We start from the raw sequence: 21760 nt of genomic DNA on the forward strand, positions 1-21760 counted from the left end.
CTCCTTTGCGGGTTGTCCCAGGTGAGTCGTCTGCTGTGGGTGGTCCCGGGTGGACCCCCCAGGTGCAGGTCACCCCCACACACGTCCCGTGCCCACCCCCCCCCGCCCCGCGCACCTTTCTACTCGCACTGCCTCCCGCGTGTCTCTGCCCCTCCCCAAACGATTTCTCTCCAAACGTGCCCCGCGGGCATTTTTTCCCCCGTGAGACGTGTCCCCGCTCCCTCCTCTCTCCTCTCCAGCCCCCCCGTTCCACACTGCCCCCCCGTCGCCCCTTTGCCCGCGGACCCCCGGGAGCGAAGATATGCGTGTGACAAAGGGAACACGCAAAGATATGCGTGTGACAAAGTTTCTGCGCGGCCCCGGTGAGTGCCCGGCCCGGCCGGCTCCGCTGCGGCTCCGCCGCCCCGGAGAGTCGGCTCTGGGAGCCGTGCTTGTGGGGAAAACGGGCCCCAATGGCGCGGTCCTCGCGCGGCTGCGCCCCGAGGAGGGTTCGTGGGGGCGGAACACGGAGGGGAGCAGCCAATGGGACGGCGCGGTGGCGTGGAAAGCAGCCAATCAGAGCGCGCCGGCTCCTTCCGGTGTCAATGGCTGCATCCGGCGTGTCCGTGGTGTCTCGGGGCACCGGGGGCGGGCCGGGCTGGGAGCGGACGCTGCGGAGCCCTCGCTGCGGCCGGCTGCCGGGGGACGTTCCTCTGTGTCCTGTAGACCGTGCCAGGTTCTTTCCTCCATCTGCGCCCCGCTGCTGCGGCCCTGATTTTTTTTCTTTCTCTGCCCAATTCCTTGATGCTCTTTCGGTCTCTTCTCCTCTGTCCCTGCTGCTTTTTGCTCAGTCTTGTTTTTCCAGATGTCCCTTTTTTCTCTCCTGCTTTTGAAGACAAGCTGCCAAGTTATTGTATACTGCGATTAAGTTATGAAAGAGGTACCCATCATTAACCAGATGACATGAGATAAATGCTTTCTGACCACCCGCACAACGAGGGGATGTTTTTCAAGTTTTAGATTCTTCTGCGTGACAAGAGGGAGACAGAAGATTAAGTAACACATTGTTTAGAAGCAGAGGGCTTAGTTTCTGTTTAACTAGTAATTAATAGATGTATTGTCAGTAAGAAACTAAACAATTATAACTAACATCATCAAATCTTTCTTAGTATAAATGTACTGTATGTCAAACTTTTCAAAAATTGTAGTGCATATGTAATAATTATGTGAATATGAGCCATCTGGGCACACGCTGGCTCATGTTCAGCCGCTGTCACCAACACCCCCAGGTCCTTTTCTGCGAGGCGCTTTCCGGCCGCTCTTCCCCAGCCCGCAGCGTTCGTGGGGTTGTTGTGGCCCAAGTGCAGGACCCGGCACTCGGCCTGGTTGAACCTCCGACACCCATCCAGGCCATGAGCTGCAGCTGCTCCAGGAAAATGCCGGGGCATACAGTGTCAAAGGCTTTGCTGAAGTCTAAGTAATTCTTTAATAAAGGCAGTTGAAATGTCCCTTGGAAAGCAAAATGCAGGAAAGAGGTAAAGCTTGAATCTGAACCTTTTCCTCTGTGATTACTGTGATGTATTTTATCTTCTGATAAAATAAGAAATCTCAGTAAAACAGGGGAGAAGACAAAAGGTCTGTTTTGAGACTTTTTGTAGGAACTTTTTCTTCCCTTTGCCCATGCTGAACTGCCCCATCTCAGCCGAAGCACAACTTGCCAATTTTTAACTGTAATTCTATTGTTAGGTATTTTTAGAGGTAAATTTAGTAATGAAGTATCAGAAATATAGGCCACAAAGATGATTAAGGGCCTGGAACACCTTTCATATGAAGAGAAGCTGAGGGAGCTGGGACTGTTCAGCCTTGAGAAGAGAAGGCTCAGGGGGATCTTATTGGTGCGTGTAAATATCTGACGTGCAGAGTGAGCAGGAGGGAGCCGGACTCTTATTGCCCCATGACAGGGCAAGAACAAATGGGCATAAATTTAAAAACAATCCAAACACAAGAAAAAAACTTTTTTAATCTGGTTTTTTTTAGTTCTGTGAGGCTGCTCAAAGCTGGAGCGGGTTGCCCAGAGAGGCTGTGGAATCGCTGTCTGTGGAGATGTTGAAAACCTGACACAGCCCTGGACAGGCTGCGGCGGTGACTCTGCCTGCGCCCGGGGCTTGGACCAGCCGAGCTCGGGAGGGTCCTTTCCAACCCGAGCAATACTGTGATTCTGTGAAATCCTGAAAACTGTTGTCCTTAGTTTCCAAACCTGACTTATTTTTTTTATTTTATGTTGGAATCTTGTGTAATGGATAAAAATTTCCACTTCAACCAGCTTTGTGAAACCCAAAAACCCCCTCAGCATTACTGGATTTAAAGAAATTGCTAACAAGACAAGAGCAGCCATCTGATCCCTTTTATTTTTAACAGCCTCAAGATATTCCAGCTGGGCACCGAGCACCTCCGCTGGCTCAGCGTAGCAGCGGTACCCGCGGCGTTGGTACCCGAGCGCCTGGCGGAGCAGACAGGAGCAGTAACAACAGCAGCTGCTCCCAGCCAGGATCTCCAGCCTCATTTCTTACCATCTCGAACAAAGGCAGTGAAGAAAGTCCATGTTCTACAGATGATCTTCTTGCTGATTCCAGAGATAAAGGTACTGTGTAACTCTAAAAGTTTAACAGTGCTTAACTTTAACCCGTTGCTATGTGAATGACCATGTAGTAAAAGAGGGACTTTGTTTCCCACATCCATGGAGAAATGGTAGAATGTTTTTTATTTTGTAAGTGATCTTTTTTTTCTGAATTTTTCCAAATACTATGTGTGCACACATATGTAGTGCTCTGTAATTGGAGCTGGATATGACTGAGCAATATGCTTCCCAGACAAGATTTTGGTTTTAAATAATAGATTCTTCAAGTACTCTGAACAAGGTGAAGAATCAAGAGTGTACAGCAACAGGTGGAACGGCAAAAATAGGTTAGTCCTGTTGCTTGTGTGAGGTATTTTTTTGATTTCAGACAAAATGGGCAACCTTCCAGCATTTCATGCGTGCACCCATAAAAGTTTAACTGTCTTTTTCTAATTTTTCTTTTTTACTAGAAATCTTCTGAGATACACTGGGAGAATTTCATAATTCCACATAAGCTTGTTCTGGTTTTTAAGGAATATGATTTCTATCTGTTTCTTTTGGCTAGGTGGTGATGGCACAGACCATAGATTCAGGTTTGCAATTACAAACAGGAAGTGGCCAGGAATTAACAGAGATTGCAGAGAAGCCTGAAAAATGATATGAGGAGAAATGGAAAGGAGGAAAGTGATTGAGATAAGAAAGCCTATTTGCAAATGAAAACTTCAAGGTGACTGAAAATGTTCCTTAATTTTATAACATTGGTAACGATGTGTGTTTCAATTTGGGGGACATACAAAGATAGCTGTTGGTTTTTTTTAATAGTGTGACACACTGAAGTAATGAGGTGCTCTCTTCTTGCAGAGAATGGGAATAATTCTCCCTTGCCAAAATATGCTAGCTCACCGAAACCCAACGACAGCTACGAGTTCAAGCATGAACCACCAGAGGGCTGTGAAAAGGCGAAAGTCTTTGAGGAAAGCTTGTAAGGTGATCTTTACTACAGAATAAGTAACATTCGACATTCAGAGTTACTTATTGGTTTATTGATTTTTGTCTCAGATCAGAATTATTGGTCCAGTTGCTAAAATCGTGCTAACACCTTGATCTCTATTGTCTTGTGTGACTATATGCTGGTATATGCATATGTATTTTATTGCTGGAATTTCGTGTTAAAATAAAAATCTTGGGAGACGTGGGTTTTTTTGTTTTTAAAAGCAGCATAACTTTAGAGGACTGTCTGTTACCTGACAGATAGTTGGGGAGGAACTCAAATATAATCAGATGCAGAGAGAGGTCATGGGAAGCTGTAATGCAGATGTATCAGCTCATCTACGTCACAGCTTTACAAGGACAGCAGTAACTATACTCTGAAGACCGTGCTCTCTTCAGCTGCATCCATGAAATTTTGAAACTTTTAGTGACAGAGTAGTGAATTTGACCTTGACTATGTGATGCTTTCGTTATTCTGAAAAAGACAGCTTTTGCCATTTGGGAATATTCTGGGAGTTTTATGTTTTATTATTATTTTCAGTGGAGTTTTTCTACCCTTATGTCACCTGGATGCAAGAATCTTAATCTATAGAAAAAATTTGATTTCACCACACAAGGAGTGTAATTTGGTTGTAATTCTTTTATGCCTGTATTATCTCAACAATGCCATCTAGTATAAGTAGTAACTAAAAAAAATACAGCTGCCTTTTGTATTTCCCATCTCTGATCTCTGCAGGTGGATTTTGAGAGGCCTCTGTGGCCTCTCCATAGCAATGTGTGAAGGGTGACAGTAACTTACGTTACCTGTCTCTGGTGTAGTGTGTGTAAATTATGTTGCCAACAGATTAGAGAATCTTCACTTGCTCCAAGAACATACTCTATTGTAATTTTACTTGCATTTGTATTTATTTTTGGATGTCCTTGCTGCATAGCTATAGGATTGTTCTGCCATAGGGTGAAACAGGCTTCTACAGAAGTTTTTACCTAACTGTGGTGGTTCTTAGACCCTGCAGTCTCATGCAAAAATCTTTCTCACATCTGGTACTTGCGTTCCACATGCACATGGAATACACAAGTGTAACTACATAAAGCTCAAGTTTTGTTTGACATGATTTCTATTTGAAGTTTAGCATCATAGAATAGCGGGTTGGAAGGGAGCACAAGGATCATCTAGTCCAACCTTTCTTGGCAAAGCCCGGTCTAGACAAGCTGGCCCAGCACCCTGTCCAGCTGAATCTTAGAAGTGTCCGATATTGGGGAACCCACCACTGCCTTGGGGAGATTATTCCAAGGACTGATCCTTCTCATAGTGAAAAACTTCCTTCTTCTATCCAGTGAGTATCTCCCCAGGAGTAACTTGTTACAGTATTTTAATTTGTTAAAAAAAAAAATTATAACTGTGGATGAATTTTCTGGACACTTGGAGAATCAGCTAATATGGAAATGTATCCTATTTCTTGAACAGAATTCCTTTTCAGAGTAAAATATCCCCTACCAGAGTATACTGAAAGATTGGCCTAGTAGAAAGAAGGTGACTCCACCACTGCCCTGGGCAGCCTGTTCCAATACCCGACAGCCCTTTCGAGGAAGAATTTTTTCCTAATATCCAATCTCAGCCTCCTCTGGTTCAACTTGAGGCCATTTCCTCTTGTCCTGTCACTTGCTACTTGGGAGATGAGACCAACACCGTCCATGCTACAACCTCCTTTCGGGCAGTTGCAGAGAGCGAGAAGGTCCCACCTCAGCCTCCTGTTCTCCAGGCTGAACCCCCCAGGTCCCTCAGGACCCCCCCAGGTCTCTCATGCTAGAAGCTCACTTCTCTGGGAAGAGCCCAAAACTCCTCCCAGGCATCTCCTGGAGTATTTTGACCTCTGCTTTAGGGACAGAAGATCCTCGGTGGCAGCCTCAGACTCTTCCAATGAATCTACCCGAGGTGATTTTTCTTTCTGAGTGGAAACTCTGTCCTGCAGGATCCACCCAAGACTCCTCCCAGGGTCTCACAGAGTCACCTCACTTCCTACAGGAAGCTGAGACGCCAGGTGGAAGCCCCAGACTCTTCCAGTGAAGCCACCTGACATGATTTTTCTCTTTTGGAGAAAACTGCTGCATCTGGGACCTACCAGAGACTCCTCCTGGTCTGGTCGTGTCTGGTCCCTGCCCCACGGTGTGTCGCCAGCACGTGTCCCTGTGCCACCGCAGCCCTGGGTCAGGCACCGTGCCCTGCGGTGGGGTCACAATGCCTGGGTTCTATCTCCTCCTCTTGGAGCTGGCGTTGCCTTGGTTTCTCGTGGTGTTTGAGGGAGGAGAACCTGGTGAGAGGAGAGCGTTGATCTGGGAGATCTGCAGCCATGAGGCGTATGAGGGCGCTCCGAGGTGAGGGGCTGGTGGGAGGCTGGGGCAGCGCCTGTCCCTCCAGGTGCTGGGGGCCGTGTCCCTGTCACCTCCCCTCCCGTCCTGCTGCCAGGCACCTCCCCGAGGGCTCCGGCTCCGTCCTGTCCCTGCCCTCCATGGAGCAGCCTGGGATGGCTCTGAGACAGCCTGGCCTGGTGGCTCCTGTGGTGCTGCCCAGCCCCAGCCCTCCCGGCCCCCTGGCAGAGCCCCGTGTCCATCCCTGCCCAGCTCGGCCCCGCGCTGGGCTCCCTCCAGCACGTCGCTGCTGCCCTGGCACTGGGGAGCCCCGACTGGGCCCAGTCCCCCAGGGGGGTCTGCCCAGCGCCGCAGCGAGGGGCACGCTCCCTCCTCTCATCCCGCTGGCCGCTCTTGCCAGTCCAGCCCAGCCCAGGCTGGTGGTGCTGGGGGAGGCTGGGGAGACCTTCACCCTCCCTGCTGGAAGCTCTGCAGCCAGCAATACCAGTTCCTTCTTTCCTTCCAGCTCTCTGTCCGTGCGTGTGTCCCCCGTCCAGAGCCGCCAGTCCTGAGGACAGAGGCCGGGCGGCAGGGACTGTCCCTGAGGCTGTTGACACCTTTGTGGCCATCGGGACTTCTCGGCTGAAACAGCTGCAAGACCGTGAGGTGAGGTGGGGGGCGAGGGCTCCCCTCCGTGCCCCGGGCTTCCCCGGGGCCGCGGCAGAGAGGGATCTTGTCTGATGGCATCTCTGCCCCGCAAGCTGCGTCCCCAAGCGCTGATCCTACCGCTCAGGCGGGACGAATGTTGCTGCTCCCTCCCTCCTGTCCCCAGGAGCTCTCAGCTCTCTCCTGGGCAGGGCAGAGCCTCTGCCATCAGCCCCAGCTTCTCCCCAGTGCCTTTCCCCAGGTCCCCAAGGCCCCTGCCGAGCTTTGGTTTGGAGCTGTCCCAGCAGCCCGGGGCTCCTGCCTGTGCGAGGGGCGGCACTGGGTGCAGGGTGCTCTGGCTTCTCCCTCTCAGGTCAGGGGCTGGTGCCCACGCCTTCCCCTTGGCCACCTGGCACCTTCCCTCTGACCTCCACCTTCCCCGTCCTCAGGAGTGACCCCCACGGCCTCTTCCCCTGGTGGGGTCTGTGTCCCTCTCTGGCTCCCTGCTTGTCTCAGAGCTGCCGCAGAAGATCTTTCCATTCCCCGTGGCCTTCCCGACGCGATACCTGCAGCTCGTACCTCGTGCCCGTGTCCCACAGATGGTTTGAAGGACAGCGGGTCTCTCTGGTGGCTCCCTGGGAACGAGAGCAAAGCGAGTCCCATCACTGCCCTTTGTGGTCTGTCCCCAGGGCGGCCGGGTGGACACGTACCGGGAGCTGGAGCGTGTCTTGCAGGGACAGGATGGCTGCTTGCCCAGCGGTGTTGTGAACCGCCTCATAGCAGAGGCCTCGGGTGACTTGCGAGCAGCCCAGGTGAGCCTGTTCTCCCACAGAGTCACCAAAGCAGCCTGCCTCCACCCCTGGTTTTTGGGGAAATACAGAGATGTTCCTCGGTTATTCAGACCCAGCGGAGGTCCTCAGAGAGAAGCTCTGGGGACTCCTCATGACAGAGAATTTGAAGAGGGGACACAGAGAGCTGTGCAGAGAAGTGGACTTGGGGTTGTTTCTAACTGAGCACGAGCTGGGGTCAGGCTCAAGGTTACTTCTTGAATACTGTGTTCTACCTCAAATCCTGGGATCACTTTTGGGCCCATCACTGCAGGACAGCCCTTGAGGTGCTGGAGAGAGTTGAGAGAAGGGAAGGGAGCTGGTGAGGGGCTGGAGCACAAGGGTGATGGGAGCGGCTGAGGGAGCTGAGGGTTCAGCTGGAGAACAGGAGCTGAGGGGAGACCTTCTGATCTCTGACCTGCCTGAAAGGAGCTTGGAGCCAGGGGGGGTCGGGCTCTGCTCCCCAGGAACAAGCGCCAGGACCAGAGGAAACGGCCTCAAGTTGCACCAGGGGAGGTTGAGGTTGGATCTGGGGAGCAATTTCTTCCCCAAAGGGCTGTGGGGCATTGGAACAGGCTGCCCAGGGCAGTGCTGGAGTCACCATCCCTGGAGGGGTTGGACAGACGGACATGAGGTTCTCAGGGACATGGGGCAGTGCCGGGGTGGGTTAACAGTTGGACTCAATGACCTTGAGGGGCTTTTCCAACCAAAATGATTGTGTAATTCTATGTGGCACTTTTTTCAGGGTGTGATGGATGATGTGAGGATGGCCGCCAGTGACTTCTTGGTGGCTCTGGCCCGCTCCCACTTCTACTTCGTCATGGCTGAGCTCCAGAGCCACCTGAAGGTGGCAGGGAAGGTCCCTGATGAGGTTGTGCTCGTCACCCTGGGCAAGATGGCCAGCAGCTACGGTATGGCACCCTCGGCCTGCTGGTTTTGGCAGAGGTCTGTGATAACAGGGAGAAGGGATCCCCTCTCCCTAAATGCCCTGTCTTGAACTGGGGGGAACTCTGGAGTTGCTGCGCCTCCTTGCTTGGTGCCAGGACCGGCCAGCAGCTCTGCCTCAGCAGCCCAGTCCTGGTGCTTGGACAGTAGGAACCCATTGGAGACAAACCCACAGGGTCTCTGTCCCCCACTGTCCCCCCTATTTCCCCACAGGTCTTCCCCATGTCCCCCTTGGGAAGGCCACCCTCCTGGCACCCTTTGGCATGTCCCACGCGGCCCAGCAGCTCCAGCCTTGCCAGAGATGGACCCTGGTGTCCCCTGTGTGTCACTGACCCTCTGGCTCCCTCTGTCCCTTCTCGGCAGCCCCGCGCTGTGTCCCCTTCGCGGGAGCGACGCTGCCGGCGCTGCGCAGGACGCTGAGCCGGGCGGGGAGCGGCCGGCCCCTGCGCGCTGTCTGCGGGGGTGAGTGTCAGCTCGGCCAGGGCCCGCGCAGGGGCTGGGGTGGCCTTTGGTGGCTCCATGTGATCCTAGAGGAGAGGTGCTGGGTGTCAGCCCACCCTGGGATCCCAAACTGCTGAGTATGCAGAGGAGCGGGGGAAGCCTGGGAGGTTTCTGTGGGCAGGACACATCAGGAGCTCCCGGGTCCCTTCCCGTGGCTTCTGTTCCTTACAACGAGGAGCTACAAAGATGCTGAGGGGTCTGGAGCATCTTTCTTCTGAGGAAAGGCTGAGAGAGCTGGGGCTGTTCAGCCTGGAGAAGGCTGAGAGGGGACCTTATTTATTCTGGTAAATGTCTGAAGGGTGGGTGTCAGAGGATGGACCAGACTGTTCAGTGGTGCCCAACGCCAGGGTGAGGGGCAACGGGCACAGACTGAGACACAGGAGGGTCCATCTGAACATGAGGAGAAACTTCTTTGCTGTGAGGTGCCAGAGCCTGGACCAGGCTGCCCAGAGCGGGTGTGGAGCCTCCTTCTCTGGAGACTCCTTCTCTTCTCCCCTCAGCTCCAGAAGGACAGGGAACTGCTGGAGAGAGTCCAGCGCAGGGCAACGAAGATGCTGAAGGGAGTGGAGCATCTCCCTTATGAGGAAAGGCTGAGGAGCTGGGGCTCTTTAGTTTGGAGGAGACTGAGGGGTGACCTCATGAATGTTTATAAATATAGAAAGGGTGAGTGTCACGAGGATGGAGCCAGGCTCTTCTCGGTGGCAACCAATGGTAAGACAAGGGGCCACTGAGGAGGAACAGGTGCAGTGGGGAGGAGGGAAACAGCGGGGTGTTAGAATCCAGACACCTCCAGAGCACAGCTTGTCCTCGGACCCAGATCTGGTCCTGGACTGGGCCCTGCTGAGCGTGGGGCTGTACTTAAAGCAGGCTTGGGCGAGGGTGCAAGGACCCTTCCTTGCTGCAGACTCTCACGTGCTCCCTTGTCCTTTCTCCTGGTGCAGTTCTGGAGCAATGGTCCAAGGGCATCACCATGTACTTGTGCAGCCGCAAGCAATGCCCCTTTCCTCGCAGAAGGGCAGCACAGCTCTGTGGAGACATTTACCCGCTCTTCCATCACGCAGTGGTAAATTGGCTGGGCTGCAAGGAGGAAGAGGTGAGAAGGGCCGCAGCAGGGGTGTCCGCGTCAGTGGGTCCGTCTGTGCCCCGTGGGGTCGAGCAGAGGGAGGCGGGGAAGGGAAGGGGTCTGCGGGGAAAGCCTCCGAGCCGGGAGCCTGCTGGCACTGTGCCTGGGGCTGGGGGCTCCCTGGAGAGAAGCAGCCGAGTCCTGCAGCCTTTCTGCAGGAAGGGCTGGGCTACCAGCCTGGGGAAACGCTGGCTCTGCTCTGGAGTGAGTCCCTTTCCCGCGGGGCAGAAGGGAAGGGGAACCCCCTCCCAGTGGGAAGGGCAGACTGGTGTCCAGGGGGTGCTGAGCACCAGGCAGAGCTTCAGCCGCCCAAGCAGAGCCTCTCCCTTCCCTCCCCAGGATAATCGGGCTGTCCTCCGTGCGGTGGCTGCCATGGTTGGCGTCCTTGTGTGTGAGGAGCGGCACTGCCAGCGTGCCCGGGAGCAGCTCCTCCGGCTCCTGCGCCGGCACCAGCGGGTCCAGGACACGTCCCGGGTCACCAAGGTGAGGACTCACGCAGGGCCCGGCGTGGCTGATCGGCGGGTCTCTGCCAGTGCCACACGGTGCTGGGGAGCTGTGGGGTGCCAGGGGACCTGGGAAGCCCTTAGAGAAGGAGCAGGGAGAGCAGAGGAGGCCTGAGGCTTCCTGGGCTCTTTGGGCAAGAAAAGAGCGATGCGGGGGTCGGGGACAGGGGGAACCAAGAGTCCCTGGCGCTCATCTTCTTGGGAAGGGAGGCACTGGCACCTCCCTGGGGCTCTGTGTGTGGGCAGAGCTTTGCCGTAACGTCCAGTGCCGTCCAGTGAGGGACAAGGTCTGAGTGGGAAGTGTTGGGAGGAGACATTTCTTCCTGGAAAGGGCCGTCGGGCACTGGAACAGGCTGCCCAGGACAGTGGTGGAGTCACCATCCCTGGAGGGGTTGAACAGACGTGGAGATGAGGTTCTCAGGGACATGGGGTGGTGCCAGGGGTGGGGTAACGTTGGACTTGATGAGCTTGAGGGGCTTTTCCAACCAAAATGATTCTCTGATTCTGTGAATCTGAGTTGTCAGCAATGGTCCTGTGCAGAGGGCAGAGACCCTCTGGTGCTGCTCAGAGTGGGGGCAAACAAGGACCCCGGGCAGGAGGGTTTGGGGATGTCCCTGGGAGCTGACATCAGGGGCTCCCCTCATCCCAGCTGCGCTGGGCTTCTCCTTTTCCTGGGGCATTGCGGTGGCTTTAGTCTCCTCTTCCTCACACCTCCCCGTTCTCTTGTAGAACCTCGGCCACGTCCTGCAGATGCTGCAGGGAGGTCAGACCCCAAGCCCACGGGGCTCCGCTCTCACCACCCGCCCCGCTGGGCACCGCCAGGTAAGGGGAGCCTGCGGCGCGGGGCAGGGTGTCCCTCCGCCAGGACCACCTGCAGAGCAGCACGCCAGGTGGTGAGCCAGGTGCCATGGAGGTGCCTTAAGGCTGCAGGAAGAGCAATGCTGGGATCCCAGGGAATGGCAGGAAGATGTGCTGGGGAGGATCAGTTGGACATGAGGAAAAGGTTCTTCACCCAGAGGGTGCTGGACACTGGAACAGGCTCCCCAGGGAGGTGTCACAGCCCCAACCTGACAGTGTTCAAGAAGAGACTGGACAACGTCCTCAGACACACGGTGTGACCTGTGGGGTGTCCTGTGCAGGGACAGGAGGTGGACTCGAGATCCTTGTGGGTTCCTTCCAACTCGGGACATTCTGTGATTCTGTGCTTGGAAGGGGCTGGAGGGGCAGCCTGGTTCCCACAGCGATTTCCCTCTCAGCCAAGCTGCAGGAGGAGCAAGGGAGGGGAGGAAGGCAGAAAGCACCAATTCTTTTCAATCCCTCTCAAGGCTGATGCACATTTCTCTCAAATGACCCTTGTTCCCACAGGTCCCTGATGTGACTGAGGAGCCTGGCCCGGCCCGTAAGGCGAAGCCATCCCGCCACATGATGCTGCAGGGTAAGGAGAGGGGATGGGGCGATGTCACCGTGCCGTGGCAGCTCTGTCCCTGTCCTCGGCAGCCAGGGGCAGCCGCCTGCTAATGCAGGACGCGATTTCTTCCCTGCAGCCCAAACCTGCCCTGCGGCGGTTCTGCGGTCCCAGCTGAGGCACAGGAGCGAGGCCCAGCGTGTGGCAACCCTGAGCGTGCTGGGAGAGCTGGCCCGCTCTGACGGTCGGTGCTGGGGCCGGGGACACACGGCAGGGGCTGGGGCTGCTGGGCTGAGCGCAGGAACAGGCTGGAAGTGGTGCAGCTGCACCCGAAAGGAGCTGCAGGGTGCGGGTGGGTGGTTTGCACAGGAGATGCTCGTACCAGTGCCGTTTCTCTCATTCTCTGTGTTACCAGAGCTTTTGGTGCCCATAAAATAGCCACGCCTCTAGAAACAGAGTCACTCTGGGCACACTGCTGGCTCCTGTGAAATCAGAGCCAGGGCTTGCTTTTCTGTCCCACCAGTGTATGTAAAGCTTGGAAGCTTCAAGGGAACCTTGTGCTGTCAGGGCTCTGCCTCAACACACACCTCTCTGTGTCTCTTCCAGCTCCTGCAGCAAGGAAGAAGCTGCCCCAGGTGGTGGTGGCCGTGCAGCTGGTGCGCAACGACCCCAGCGCCCAGGTGAGCTGGTTTGGGAAGGGACAGTGCTGCCAGGGAAGGCAGAGAAACCCTTTCCCTTGGGGCAGAGCCTGGCCAGGCCATGGCAGCAGCAAAAGCTTCTGCCGTGCCCTCGTCATCTCCCCGTGAGCCACAAAGGCTGTCCCCAAGTGAAGGCGGCTTCCCTGTGGTTTGGAACAGGAGGGTGATAACCATGCTCTCCCCGGCAGGTGCAGAGGACAGTTCTGGAGTTCACCCGGGAACTGCTCAGCTATGGCTCCCAGAGCTGCTGGCCACAGGATGTGGTGGGGCACATCTTCAGCGAGTACAGCCGGAGCTCGGGCAGACTGGTAAGGGCAGAGCAGGACACCGGGGCTTCAGCCAGTGCCTGGACCGTGCTGAGAGCTCCTGCAGGCACCCTTGCCCATGGAGAACTCCACGCTGCAGGGCCATCGGTGCCAGCACGGCCATCGCAGCGGCCTCCACAGGGCTGTGCCATGGTGGTGGAGATGTCTGGGTGATGTGGGTTTGCACCTGGACACGCCACCCAGGACTACCTGCACGCCCCACGGGCTGAGCCGTGCCCACACGCACCTCCAGCAAAGCTGCCTTGGGAAGGGAGGGACAGACTTGTGGGGACAGGGCATCATCCACCCCGAAATGCTGATGGGCCATCAGCCCAACGCAGCCCGTGCACACAGGTGGGCCTGGCTAGAGGAGCTTTCTGTGGCGTTCTCGTGCTCTGGCTCTCCAAAACACGCCCTGCCCATCCCATAGCAGCCCGGGGGCCCACATCCCTTCTGGCAAGGGGACAGGCTGTGTGGCAGCCCCTTCAGTGAGTGTTTCCAGCTGGGCACCCAGGAGATGAAGGCCAGGGATGGCCCAGCCTGCTGCTGGCTTGCCAAGGATCTTCCCTCTCTGGCTGGAGCATCTGGCTGTCTGGGAGATGTGTGTGTGCCACTCTTCTCCAGGGCTCCAGGAGGCTGTTTTGGGAGCAGGGCGAAGGAAAGGGCTTCTGGATTCTCCTTCGGGAGGTCGCTGCTCCTGGGATGCTGGCGCAGCAGCAGTGCTGGGGCCGTGCCTGAGCCTGGTCGGTTGGGAGCTGAGAGTAACGGGGGTTTTGCCAACTCTGTTTTACAGGCGGCAGGAGGCCTTTTTGCCTGGCAGCCTCAGGAGCACAGAGCTCTTCGAGCCCTGTGCGTGGACATCCTGGGCTCGCTGGATGTCTCTCAGAGAGGGATGTCCCAAGTAAGTTGCTCTCTGGCCTGCTGCTGTGGCCACTTCTTTCCTTCAGAGTGTTTCTCATTGCTCTTCCTCATGCCCTGAACCTCTCCCCTCACGTGTGCTCACGAAGCACATGAGGCTCAGGGAAATGTAGACCATCCTTCACATCTCGGAGCTAAGTGGAAATGCGTATGTGCTTCATTGCTCGGTTCTTCTCTGCAGCTCCTGTGGCCCAGGCTGCTGCAGCACATCGTTCCAGCCCAGTACAGTGGTGTGCTGATCTCGCTGTCCTGCTCCCTGCGAGCCCTGCTGGAGAGACGGGAGAGAGCGGGATGTGAGGAAGAGGAGGAGCCCGATGCTGTGGACTTGCAGGAGCAAGGTAGGAGCCCCAGGGGGTACTGCTGGGTTTAGAAGGGGCTCAGACCAGTCTGTGTCTCTCTGTGCCCCACAAACCCTGAGCAGGAGCCCAGGAAAAGCAAAGGGCAGAGTCAGGCTCTGGCTCCTGGGGAGCTGGGGCTCCTTCCTGGCCGTGCTGGATCTGCCTTCATCCCATGCGGGGCAGCCTGGGGAGCCCGCGGGCCGGCACTGTGGCCGTGCAGCTGCTCTCAGCCCTGTGTGGGCCACGGGAGGTACGAGGGTCAGGGCACGGCGGGGGCTTCTTTGTCTCACCCAGCCTTTCCTGCTCCCCGCAGCCCGGCTGCCGGCTCCCCAGGCGCTGCTGGCTCGACTGCTGGTGAGTAGTGGGGCCCTGGGGAAAGAAAGAGCTTTTCTGGCAGCACTCCCGAGCCCGCCGGAGCCCCTCAGGGATCCCAGTCCTGTCTCGGGGCTGGCAGGGGTGGCTCTGGTGGCTCTGGTGACAGGAGTGACCTGTCTCTCCTGCCCTCGCCCAGGTGCTGTCGGCGGCTCCTCACACCAGCAGCGGCCGCGCAGTCACCGCCTTGCAGCTGCTGCAGGCCCCGCAGGGCTGGACCCGTGGGGCCTTGGGGACAGCGTGGGCCACCGAGTTCCCCCTCCTGCCGCAGCCCCTGGCAGGTAAAGTGTGGGTGGGGGGAGAGGCTGGAGGGGAGGGAGGAGCAGGAAAATGCAGCTTCCCAGCAGTCACGCAGTGGGGATCAGCCATGGTCAGTGCATCCTTCCCCAGCATGAATTCAGTGGCCCTGACAAACGCCCCTGGGTTCCCTCCTGTGTCTGTGGCCTTGCAAGGGCTTTGGCATAGGTGCTTGTGGGCCCTTTCCAGCCTGATGGCCTGGGACTTTTGGGAGGTCTGATGGTGGAGGAGACCACTGGGCCCTTCTTTGGTGTGATCTTGAACGGCAGCAAGAGCTTTTGCTTCCTCTTGCTTTCTAGGAAGAGCCGAGAGCTCCCTGGACTCTGCAGAGTTGGAGCAGCATGTGCTTAAGGTACAGCATCCTCGGGGGGTGTCACAAACAGATGGGTAGAAGAGGGAGCAGACAGAGTTGTGGGAAGCTGGTGAAAAGAGGGCTGGGTTTGGCAGGAGGAGACACTGCCATTCCAGCAGCTCTCCCCCAGCAGCATCCCAAGACACATGGGTGCGGGAAGGGCCCTGGCCAAGGGCAGGGGGACACTCACTTCCTCTCCTCTTCCCCCCAGTTCCTGCGAGCATCCCTGGAGCCCGTTGAGGATGAGACCTGGACCGTGGGCCTGAGCCAGCAGCTGAGCTGGCAGCTGGGCAGCTCTGCCCCTGGCTCCTGGGAGGAGGTTTGTCTCCTGCCCCACACCAGGGCTCTGCCCATGCAGGCAGTTTTCACTGCTTCACCCCCAAACTGCGCTTCCCCCCGTGCTGCCCCAGCCTGGCACCGTGGCCGCTCTTGCCTGCTCCTGGGGGAGTCGGGTCCGTCTGGGGCCAGCCCTCTCCTGACAGGTCAGGCTGTGACCGCATCTCAGGCTCAGCCTCTTCTCTTTCAGCTTTTCCTCTACAAGGCTCTCGGGAGGGCGCTGGCAGGTTGTCGGGACCTCAGCCATGTCCAAGGGCAGGTGCTGAGATTCCTCCAGGACACAGACTCTGTGGATCTCTCTGAGACCCAGGTGAGGTGATGCTCATGTCCTGCCCCTGTTCCTGGGGCAGAGGGAGAGCTGGTCCTGGCCCCGCTCCAGACCTTGATGTCCCCATCGCTGCTGTTTCCCCCTTATTGCAACATCCTGCTTGGCCATCGTCACTGATCATGGCTGAGTGCCTGGGCTGGAGTCCGCTCCCCATTTCCCTGTGGTTGCAGGGGATGATTTCTGTGGTGTCCCATGTTGCTGAGACCCACTTCAACCTGGTCTTGGACACGGTGACTGCTTTCACCAGAGACGGGTTTGATGAGACTTCCACGGGCTGGAAGGTAAAGGATGCAGGGTTTTGCTCTTTGGCTTTCCTTTTTTGGACCTTATTTTCACTTCTACACCTTCTGTAGCCAAACTGTGGCAGCTGTGTTTATATCAGCCCTCTTGTAAGAGCTGCCCAAGACCTGTGTTTCAGAGGGGATGTCCCAGCGTTGGGGCCCCTGAGATGTGTTGGGAAGGACAGCGGAAAATCCACCAGCCGTGTGTGCAATGCTGGCTGCTCCCTGCTCCCCATCCCGTGCGAGAGCCCCGGCTGCAGGACGGGAACAGCTCCCAGCCCCGGAGCTCGCAGCTCGAGGAGCAGCGTGGGGAGGTGCCCAGGGGAGGAAGGAGCTGGTGAGGGTGCGGGGCAGTACTGGGGCTGACGTCTGGGGGCATCTCTGTTGTCACAGGCACAACCGCCGCAGGGCACAGAGAGACCTTGGGCCACTCGCGCTGCTCTGATGTGCACGTACAGCGGCACCGCTCTGCGCACCCCCAGGGAGCAGCTACTCGCCTGCATGGATAGAGAGATCATGGGCACCATCCTGCGGCTCTCCAGAGTCACACAGAGGGTAGGAGCATGACCCGTGCAGGGACAGGGACGCCTGGGTGCCCTCGTTCCAGCCCCTTGGGGCTGGGGTGTACCAAGATGGACAAACTCTTTCTAAAGATCCCCCAAGGAAGGATTTGTCCTCAACATCCAGATGCAAATCCCTGTGTGTCCCCCTGCCCATACTCCTCTTCCACCTCTCAGCCCCGCAGAGAGTTCAAGGGCTGCTTTGCTCTCTTTGCCCTCAGGAGATGCAGCTCAAGCTCACCCTGGTGCAGAGTGTCACTGAGGTCAGCTCTGCCATCCAGGCTGTGGGTGATGCTGGCAGCTTTGAGCTGTCCTTGAAGCAGGAGGTGACACAGACCCTGCTGGTGAGTGCCTGCAGCAGGGACAGTCGCACAGGAGAGCTTTGGGCTGCGCTTTCCCCAGAGAGGTGATGGTCTCTGGGCTTCACGCGAGCTCCTGAAGCTGTGTCCTGAGCTGCAGGGCCCTGCGGTGCAGGGTGGCTGTGGAGCAGGGTCCCTCCTGCGGTGCCTTTGGGGACCCGTGGGGTGACGGGGCAGTGTCTGCCCAGGCCTGGCAGCAGAGCCTGTCCCGGGGGAGGCGGGAGGGCTGTCCCGTGTCCATGCCCACTGGCAACTCTGCACCTTTGTCTCTGGGACTTGCAGGACTGGATCAAGGAGGAGCCTGGGGACTCCCTGGTGTACGGAGTGTTTCAGGCCCTGGAGGAGTTGAGGTGAGGGCTGTTTCCCGGCTCCTAGGATTCCCCGTGTGCCCCGTCCCAGCTGGCCAGGGCAGCCCCAGTGGTGTTGAGCTGCTGGGGCCATGGAGTGGGAGGCTGCTCCCCATGTTGGGTGTCTCCTGAGCCCCAGGGGTTCCTTCGGCTGAGGTGGGGGTTTGCTGCTGCCCGGGGGGAGGCAGGTACTGCTGGAGCTGAGGGCAGCGCTTGCTGGCAGGGGTTGGGGGTGTTAGGTTTGGAGCCCTCGATTAGGAAGAACCCGGTCGTGGTTTGAGCCAGTCTGGAGAGGGCTGGTAATTCCCCTTTCTCTTTTCTCTTCCTTTTTCCTCTGGCCAGCAAGCTGAGGCCAGCGCTGAGCAGGGAGGAGAACCGCGACCTGCTGGCCGTGTGCTGCCAGGCTGTCCTGTCCTTTCCTTCCGAGGAGGGGATGAAGAGGGGCAGGACGGTGCGGGCAGCTCTGAACATGCAGGTACCACAGGGCAGTGCCTGCCACCCTGGTTCAGGATCCCCTCGATGTGCCCTGGCAGCCCCTGTGATGCAGAACCTCAGCTCTCCTCTCCCGCTTCCAGCTTCTGCACAGAAGTGTTGAAGATCTGGGCCACCTCATCGAGACTCTCCTGGCGGCAGAGGAGACCTCAGCTGGCTTTGATGATGTGGTCCTTGTGAGTAGCCATGGGGAAAGTGTCGCAGGGGCAGGGAATCAAGGATTTAGCGGGTGACAGCAGGTGGACACCCCTTTCCTACGGGAACGTAGGGCTGTGGCCCCTCGCCCTGAGGCTGTGTGCCCAGTCAGGGGCTGAGCTGGGGGACAGCAGTGCCAGCCACTGCGGCCTCAGGCTGGGCAGAGGAGTGGTCGCTGCCGGAGGGAAAGCCGAGAGCCAGCCATGGGCTGGGTGACAGCAGCCTGGGGAAGGCTGGAGCAGGGACACGCTGGCAGGGAAGCAGCACCTGGCCTGGGGCAGGGTCGGCTGGAGAGAGTGAGGCAGCGGAGGCTGCAGGGCCAGGGCTCGGTGGGGGTGGGGGCCGTGCCCGGAAGGGGCCAGAGAACGAGAGAGAGGGATCTCCAGGAGAGGAAGATCCCTGTTGTGAGAGAGCTGCACCCTGCCCCAGGTCCTGCAGCACTGGCTGGGCTCCGACAGAGCGTGGGAGCGGGAGAGAGCCCTGCGGGTTTGTGCCCGTGTGCTGGGGGCCTGCAAGGAGCGAGCTGAGCTCACGGTGAGTAGGGACCCCCGCACACCCTGGTGTCCCCTCCCCGCCGTTCCTGGCCCCGCGAGGGAGCCCTGCCCGGCTGGGTGCTGGGTCTGGGGGCTCCTGGGCAGCTCCTGCCGGCCCCTCTGCCCGGCTGCTGCTCAGGGAGCGGGACAGGTGGCCGAGGCGAGCGGGTGCTGGGGCGCCTGTGACCCTTGTCCTGCTGCTGTCCTGCAGAGAGGACGCCCTTGCCGGCAGCTGGGCTCCCTGGTGGGACTGCTGGTCTCTCTGACCACTGACTGCCTGGACTCGTCCCGCTACAGGGCATGGCTCTGCATCAGCTACCTGAACCAAATGCAAGGTGAGGAGAGCAGGCAGTTGTGTAATGAATAAAATTTTCTTCTTTAAACAGTTTTATGAAACCCAAAACCCCCTCAGCATTACTGGATTTAAAGAAATTGCAAACTAGACAAGAGCAGCCATCTGATAACCTTTTATTTTTAACAGTGTCAAGATATTCCAGCTGGGCGCCGAGCACCTCCGCTGGCTCAGCGTAGCAGCGGTACCCGCAGCATCGGTACCCGAACGCCTGGCGGAGCAGACAGGAGCGGTAACAACAGCAGCCGCTCCCAGCCAGGATCTCCAGCCTCATTTATTACCATCTCGAATGAGGCGGTGAAGAAAGTCCATGCCCACACTATGATCATCTTTGCAGTATTCAAAATCTCTGTGATTTAACAGGACAAATTATTCTACCATCCAACAGTTTCCCACATACGGTATCTTCTCAGCCAGGAACAAGATGGATTTAAGGAGGGGATTGCAAAGTAAAGCGTTACCGACAGTGTGGGGAAAGAAGATCGCTCAAAGTCATGAACTGGTTGAAATCTGAGAGTCCTCAGTCTACAGTCGGTACTCTGTCTGCTAATTAGACACTGACGCTAAGTGCTTGAGCAAACTTTCCTATCCATAGTTAGGCCCACCTGGGAGTTGGTTGAATGCATGAACTGTCTTTCAAGAACACATGAATTTATCTGATTCTCCACTGGATTTTTTTTCCCAATAGCTTTATGCCACCGGATTTGTTGCATTAGTATCTTTCTTACATAATTCCCTGAAGACCCACCTCTAAAGCCTTTTGTCATGTTACTTACCTGACACATTCAATGCCTATAAATCTCAGTAACAGTATGCATCTTTGTACAACACAAACATGTATGTGTGTGTGGACATAGATGTACGTTATTTGGGTCAAATCTTTATGTGTTGTATGTAGGTATGATAACACAACTTGCAGAAAAGTACAACCTACCAATGAAAACAAGTTTCAGCTCTGCTCCTGGATTTTTTATCCAGATGAGTGTTGATTGTTCAGCATTACCCAATGGCCAACTTCCTTTCAGATTCACGAAGGTATCGGTACTAGATTTGTTGTTTCATAATATATTTGTATACTTAATGTATAATATATTAATAAAGTGCACATTATACGGTAATTTAGGCAACAAAATAATTTCAGTGAAGATATCTAGAAGTAAATGAAGGTATAACTGATATATTTTATAGCTGCCCTATTTGTAGTTAATATGGTCAGAAATGTGCAATTACGTTGTGTGTAGATGTGAAGTTGTATACCTTGCTGATAACTGCATTCTAGTGTGTGTTTTTTTCATAAAAATTGATATGGGAAAAATGAAACCAGGTGGTGTTTTTTCCACTCCCCCCCGCCCCGTATTGTTACCAGTTTGCTTTTTATAAACTGTTTCTGATAATACGGCAAGTTCTTATTATTGCTTTGAATTCCCCGTAGATCGCTAAAATGAAAAACACATATAGCTTCACTTCAGCAGATTTATTAAAAATGAATGAAAGATGTCAGGAGTCCCTGGGAGAAATATATCACATGACCTACTTATATCGTGGGACAGGCTGAACTGGTATCGACAGTGCATTTTATAGGCGATCAGACACACTGTGCCTAAAGCTATAAACACGCCAAAACTTTTTGAGATTAAACAGGATTGTAAGGAATCTCCCACTGAGTTTTCAAACTTGCATTATGGATTAGATGCAACAAAAATCCATACTTTCTTTTATCCTTTGCTATACAGGAGGTGGTCGAACTTTTCTATAGCTGCTCTGCTATCCCTTATTCTGACTGAATTCCTCTGCTTTCTTCTGCGCTATTTTTTTTCAGACGCCGAACTCTAATTTGGAATTTTTGTTTTTCAGAGGGGGAGCTGTGAACGCCTGATGCTCAGCAGATTGGTGTTGCGGTTGAGATGGACAAACGATATAGACCAAGTTCTTCCAGGATGAAAGTAGTAGATGCCGTTTATTGCCACGAGTGCATTTTTATACAGTTTTATGAATTCATTTGTCTCTTCACTCTTGGTTACAAGTTACAGCAGTAACATCTCATTGGCTGGTTTTGCTATCATCAATGTTACTCTTCTACTCCCTTCTTTCTCACGAGTACACCTTAATATCTCTGGATACTCCTTTCCTCCCATCTTTCTCACGTGTAGGCCTTAATATCTTCAAGGCTGATTTCTGTTCCCATGCCCTCCGTCAGGGATTCCACGGACCCACCGTAGTCCCCCACGGATCCCGCAGCCCAGGAGGGGAACGGAACGTGGCGGGAGAACCCGAGCGGGAGACGTGGTGCCATCCTCCGTCCCCGCCGTGCCGCGGGGCAGCTGCCGGCCTGTGGGATGGGGGCTGCGACTCTTTGGGCCGCCGCCCCCTCTTTGTTTTCCTAGGGGAGCCCCCTACGCTTTTTGGGGGTTGTGGTACGTACACATACGCAAATGGCATGATGAGAGTAAGGAGCTGCCCGTTGGGGCTGTTTCCCTTGCTTCGTGTGATGGTGTCACTTATGGCACCCTGGCGTGACTGGGGGCTGGTGATGCAGGTGGGGGAGCAGGTAAGTTGGGGTCAAAGGGAGTCCCCCTGAAAAGAGGGGGTCACAGTACAGAAATGCCTGAAAATTCATGGGGGAGGATAAAACGTATTAAAACCTGTAAATATGAGTGTGAGATGTTCAAACAGAGAGAAATCTGTCATTTGTATTTATATATTGCAGAATGGTATTCATGTCTATATAAAGTGATTTTTAAATGAAAGCTTTTTCTACTATATTATATAAAGGATTCTAGAATGTAAAAAATGTCTGTTGATGGTTTTAAAAATAC

General features: G+C 55.7%; 1 protein-coding gene and 1 long non-coding RNA gene across 2 annotated transcripts; both read left to right on the forward strand.

The window, feature by feature from the left end:
- The first annotated feature begins 593 nt into the window (after positions 1-593).
- LOC135988231 (uncharacterized) lies at positions 594-4042 on the forward strand. Its single transcript, XR_010606126.1, has 4 exons — positions 594-919; positions 2398-2620; positions 3162-3323; positions 3458-4042. It is a non-coding gene; the product is annotated as an uncharacterized LOC135988231 (long non-coding RNA).
- A 1252-nt stretch (positions 4043-5294) lies between these two features.
- Positions 5295-20284, forward strand: LOC135988741 (maestro heat-like repeat-containing protein family member 2B). Its single transcript, XM_065634905.1, has 28 exons — positions 5295-5959; positions 6459-6598; positions 7267-7389; positions 8150-8315; positions 8713-8811; positions 9792-9943; positions 10313-10456; positions 11206-11298; positions 11842-11911; positions 12021-12125; positions 12488-12561; positions 12768-12887; positions 13678-13785; positions 13984-14140; positions 14454-14494; positions 14652-14793; positions 15109-15161; positions 15373-15480; positions 15688-15807; positions 15996-16106; positions 16500-16661; positions 16888-17010; positions 17308-17375; positions 17715-17847; positions 17948-18040; positions 18489-18593; positions 18804-18927; positions 19074-20284. Exons 1-28 carry the CDS (start codon positions 5935-5937, stop codon positions 19121-19123), a joined length of 3009 nt encoding a protein of 1002 aa, XP_065490977.1. The 5' UTR covers positions 5295-5934; the 3' UTR covers positions 19124-20284.
- Positions 20285-21760: the final 1476 nt, after the last annotated feature.

Source organism: Caloenas nicobarica, chromosome 4, assembly GCF_036013445.1.
Source record: "Caloenas nicobarica isolate bCalNic1 chromosome 4, bCalNic1.hap1, whole genome shotgun sequence".
NCBI lineage: Eukaryota > Metazoa > Chordata > Aves > Columbiformes > Columbidae > Caloenas > Caloenas nicobarica.

Coding starts and splice junctions, on each gene's coding strand:
- LOC135988741 (XM_065634905.1), top strand. CDS start 5,935: ATGAGGCGTATGAGGGCGCTCCGAG. Junction 5,960..6,458: donor GCGTATGAGGGCGCTCCGAG/GTGAGGGGCTGG, acceptor CTTTCCTTCCAG/CTCTCTGTCCGTGCGTGTGT. Junction 6,599..7,266: donor AACAGCTGCAAGACCGTGAG/GTGAGGTGGGGG, acceptor GTCTGTCCCCAG/GGCGGCCGGGTGGACACGTA.